The 4,999-nt window shown below is 33.1% G+C and overlaps 1 protein-coding gene across 1 annotated transcript; it reads left to right on the top strand.

Annotated features, from left to right (window-relative positions):
* The first annotated feature begins 1,669 nt into the window (after nt 1-1,669).
* LOC107459715 (golgin candidate 5-like) lies at nt 1,670-3,051 on the top strand. Its single transcript, XM_016077952.3, has 5 exons — nt 1,670-1,769; nt 1,981-2,042; nt 2,128-2,241; nt 2,461-2,535; nt 2,646-3,051. The coding sequence occupies exons 1-5, from the start codon at nt 1,670-1,672 to the stop codon at nt 2,709-2,711; spliced, it is 417 nt and encodes a 138-aa protein (XP_015933438.2). The 3' UTR covers nt 2,712-3,051.
* Nucleotides 3,052-4,999: the final 1,948 nt, after the last annotated feature.

Below are 4,999 nucleotides of genomic sequence, written 5' to 3'. Positions count from 1 at the left end.
ACAGATTAATGCACATGAAAATACTCAGGAATTCGACAATCATAGGTTAAAAGAACTCTTTCAAGCTTGTTCTCGTGTAAATGGAAATTACTAATGTTAGTTTTTGAAAATTTGGAAGGAAAAATACTTTTTAACCAATCAGTGTTAAAAAACTAATATTAGAAATTGTTCAGGTGAAATTAACAGTGTTCTGTAAGGATTTTCACATGAAAATCTCAACATATAAAGCTACTCATTCATTAAAAAATATGCAGCCACTGTATATTTAATATGCAGCTCAAATCTCCATCACTTAATAATATTTCTTCTTTTTAATTAGTTAATTATTTGAATATTTATTCAATCCACAATTCAAAATTCGCAGCTAGAATACAATATAAATAACACCATATCACATGGTAACGATTATTATACTTAAAATTAAACAATAAATTACCATAATTCAATTACATTTTCAAATTTTAAAGGTAAAGAACAATACTTGGGAGAATATATCTTGCAAGCTCCTATACACTAAATTGAAATCCATGATCAACAGAAATTATCTGCAAAGTTTATGTGATAAAAAAAAGTGGGTTAAACACAATAAAAAGGAGGATCATTAAAAGAATCTCTTCCTTATAAATTCACTCATTTGCAAAATTCACTCATAAATCCTAAAAGAATCTCTTCCTCATACAAAAAACGATCACGCAGATAGAAAATACAGAACACAGAATAAAAAAAGCATCTTTTTTCATAAATTGAGAAGTTCTTTTATCTTTTGATTGAAAATCTTAAAAGTTCTTTTCCGTCATCAATAAGTAAGGCACAACTATAACCCATTGACGAATGGATTTTCTATTGGTAAAGAAATTCACAAAAATATATAATCGCGTTGTAAGTATAGTTTCTAAACCAATAGAAAATCCTTTCGTACAAAAGTTTTGGTTGCCACAAGTAACAAACCCCTGATAAAATTGATAACCGAAATATTGAAATCTCGCGTCGTCTTCTCAAGGAATTGCAGGGAGGTGTTCTTATTATTGGTTATGCAAAGGTAAATTTTGGGGTTTTCAAAAGGGTTGAACAAGTAATTTAATTGACAAGAAAAATAAATTAATAATTAAGGAAGAACTCTTGGCAAGGTATGAGACTGTAATTCCTATCCTAATTATCCTTATTAGGTGTGTTGAAATCGGGTTTTAATCCCACTTAGTTATTCTTTATTAAATAAAAGAAAGTCAAGTGGACTAATTAAATTGATCCTCAACTCCTAGTTAACTTTCAGAGCGATCCAATTCAATTAGCAATTGCCAATTTCAACCACTGCTTTATTTCGACAACTCAAGCGTTACCAATTACTCAACCAAAGTCAAGAAGAGAAAATATAAATTAAAACATCAATTGAGAATAATTAATAAAAGAAGTAATAAGTCTGAAATACCTCAAATTATATTAATTAAGAAAATCCTAACATAAAAAGTTCATAAGCCAATCTGGCAACATAAGTCAAACACGAATAAAAGCATTGAGGTAAATAAAAGCATAAAAAGAATCAAAATAAAGAAATATTGAACCTGATATAAAGAACAAATAAATCCTAAATCCTTTAAGAGGAATCCTAATCCTAAGACCTAAGAGAGAGAGGTCTAAAATTGTGAATTAATTCCTTAATTGTTCGCTCTCTATGAATGAATGGATCCAGCCACTTAATAGTCTCCAATCTGTGTTTTTTGGGCTTGGATCTGGACCAAAAAAGGGTCCAGAAATCGCTAGGGGCGACTTCTGTAAATTATGCAGATCGCGCACATCACACGTCTGCTTGGGTCACGCAGTCGCGTCATTTGGAGTTTTGCTCTTCCATGCGGCCGCGTCAGTCATGTGCCCGCGTCAGTTGTGTTTCGCGTAGCACGCGTTCGCGTCATGCACGCGTTTGCGCAGATGCCAGTTTGCGTAAGGCACGCGTTCGCGTCGTCTATGCGTTCGCGTCGCTGCCAGTTTCTTTAACAACTCCATTTTGTGCTTCTCTTGCCGAGGAGTTGGTGAAAATGACAGAACAGGTGAGTTAGATTCTTGTGTGTGCTACTTACTGCTCCTCTTGCATGTCAGTTGTCATTAACCATGACATGCATCTCCACCCTGCAGTGTGAAAAGTTGCGTGGGGAGGCTGCTGTGTTACCTGGTTTACGATCAGAGCTGGAGGCACTGAGGAGGAGGCACTCTGCTGCGTTGGAGTTGATGGGTGAACGTGATGAAGAGGTATTTTTCTCTCTGCAACTCCTTCTTTCTTCCAGAAAATCTAAGAAATCAAATATAGGAATAATCTCAGACAAGCTTGGGTCTGAAAATGATGTTTAATCCATAGTTATTTATATAGGCATCAGACTTTGTTATATCCTAACTGTCCTATTTCCTTTTCATTACTTTTTTTTTTTTTGAAATAAAGAATACTATCTAAAAGAAGTTGAATGTGATTAGTTGGAGGAACTTCGTGCGGATATTGTTGACTTGAAGGAAATGTACAGAGAACAAGTCAACCTGCTTGTCAATCAGGTATTTGCTAAATCCAAGTGTTTTGGTCCGTAGATGGCATAGTTACTTTATGTCACTTCCTTCCTATCAGAATGCTTTCCCTTCTCTAACTCTGATGCATACCTTTACAGATCCAGAGAATGAATCCATCAATGGGTAACACCAATTTTTCTGAAGGTGCAGCTGGTTTAACATAAAGGGTAATTTCCAGCAACTGTTTGAGATAGCCGTGCATTTGAAGTTGAGTTACCGTAATGGTATATTGAGGATCAATGCCTTTGATCGACCAATTCAAGCTTTTAAGTCTTAATTGATGGAATTTGTATGTTGTATATCTGGGCAAGAGATATATACTGAAGGTGTCATGCACCCTTGTTAAATATAATTTGTATTATGACTTGGTGAAACGTTGTATAGTCAATCTCCTTATACTACATTCAAACTATTAGAAATCCTGAGAATATTTTTCCCGAGATAGTTAATCATACAGGGATTTTTTGGGGTGTGATGTTCCAAATAAAACATATATTCGTTGAACTCGATTTGTGCTTTTGCTCATTAGAAATCACAATTCAAAATTTTAGTCGTTTGGTTTGAACAAATAGTATTTCCCCGTACGATTTCATGTTTATTATCTTTACTAAGTCTTGGGTTTAACTTTGTGGAATAAAAAATTGGATTGAGAAATAATGGCATGTAGGTTAAAATTCAACTTGGTAGCAAGCATCAATGTTCCATGTGTTGTGATAAGTTAAAAAATATGGAATGTGGATGACTATTTATAGGCGGCTGTTTTTTCCTATGAAGAAGTGATGCTCTTAAACCAGGCTGTTTTTTCCTATGTTTTTTCCTATGAAGAAGTGATGCTCTTAAGCCAAATTAACATTAAATAAAATTTGAAATATTCAATGCTTTACCTCACTGGTATAAGACAATGAACGTACATGAACAAGCAATAATAAATTATATTAATACTAGATTTTCTATTTATAATTTCTTATTTTATATTTATTATATCTTCCTTAATTATTTATTTTACAACACCTTATCAGCACGAGACTGATCAAATTTTTAGGTAGACTTAGGTAACAAATTTTCATTATGTCAAAACTCTCTCATCTTGAATTCAATGCTCTTGATATATCTGGAAACAATTATTTATCATGGATATTAGATGCTGAAATCCATCTTGATTCAATGGATCTTAGAGATACCATTAAGGCTGAAAATAATGCATCTCAGAAGAATAAAGCCAAAGCCATGATTTTTCTTCGTCGTCATCTTAACGAAGGATTGAAAAATGAATATCTCACATTAAAAGATCCTGCAGATCTTTGGAAAGACCTTAAAGAAAGGTATAATCATCAGAAAACGGTGATACTTCATCAAGCTCGATATGAATGGACGCACTTGCGTTTACAAGATTTTAAATCCATAAATGAATATAATTCTGCAATGTTTCGAATCACCTCACGAATGAAATTATATGGGGAAAAGATCACTGATCATGATATGTTGGAGCAAACTTTCTCAACCTTCCATGTCTCGAATGTGCTCCTGCAGCAGCAGTATCGAGAAAAAAGGTTTAAAAAATATTCTGAATTAATTTCTTGCCTTCTTGTTGCTGAACGCAACAATGAGTTGCTATTGAAAAATCATGAAGCGCGCCCAGCTGGCGCCGCGCCATGTTCTGAAGTAAATGCGGCAAATTACCCCAGAAGAGGTAAATGGCAAGCTTTTAATAACAAAAAAAATTATGGAAGGAAAAGGAATTATATTCAAAAGAGATGATCTCACCAGAAGTGGGATAAAAAAAGAAATATCGGGCAGAATAAATCAACAAAGGATAAGTATTTCCGTTGTGGTGGAAAGGGCCATTGGTCACGTACATGTCGTACTCTAAGGCACCTAGTCGATCTTTACCAGGTATCTTTGAAAAAGGACGACAAGGGAAAAAGAATCAAATTTTGTTTCACATGATGCTGAAAATTCCACCACTCATTATGATGTATCTGATTTCTTTGAGGATCCTGAAGGAAATATTGGTCATTTGATCAATGATGGAATAGTTTAATGTGTGAGATTGTTAAGTATTCATGTAAATAAATAATGTAAAGAACTTATTGTTAAGTTTTATTTTCTATGTATTTAAGTTTTAAATATGATGAAGTATTAATGTTTATGAATTTTGAAATCATTAAATATGTCATGTTTTAAAATAAAATTTTAGTATATGACATTATTTTTATGTGTAGTATTTCTTAGAAAAATAATTCTGATCAATTATTCAATTTAACTGTGCATAATACTCATTTTATTATTATTTGTCTTTGAAAAGAATGGCAAGGATATGTAATGAAGATGTATGCCTTGCGGATAGTGCAAGTTCGCACACCATTCTCAAAAGTGATATATATATTTTACCCATCTTGTGCCAAAAGAAGAATGTGTTAATACTATTATTGACTCGTGCAATATGATTGAA

Source organism: Arachis duranensis, chromosome 7 (genome assembly GCF_000817695.3).
Source record: "Arachis duranensis cultivar V14167 chromosome 7, aradu.V14167.gnm2.J7QH, whole genome shotgun sequence".
Lineage (NCBI taxonomy): Eukaryota > Viridiplantae > Streptophyta > Magnoliopsida > Fabales > Fabaceae > Arachis > Arachis duranensis.
Note: the sequence above shows the minus strand (reverse complement) of the source record. Positions and strands in the feature narration are given on the sequence as shown.

Bases quoted from the DNA above. Each gene is read 5' to 3' on its own strand.
- LOC107459715 (XM_016077952.3), top strand. From the start codon at position 1,670: ATGAATGAATGGATCCAGCCACTTAATAGTCTCCAATCTGTGTTTTTT. The intron at 1,770-1,980 runs GTAAATTATGCA...CGTCGCTGCCAG, and splicing joins AATCGCTAGGGGCGACTTCT to TTTCTTTAACAACTCCATTT. The intron at 2,536-2,645 runs GTATTTGCTAAA...ATACCTTTACAG, and splicing joins TCAACCTGCTTGTCAATCAG to ATCCAGAGAATGAATCCATC.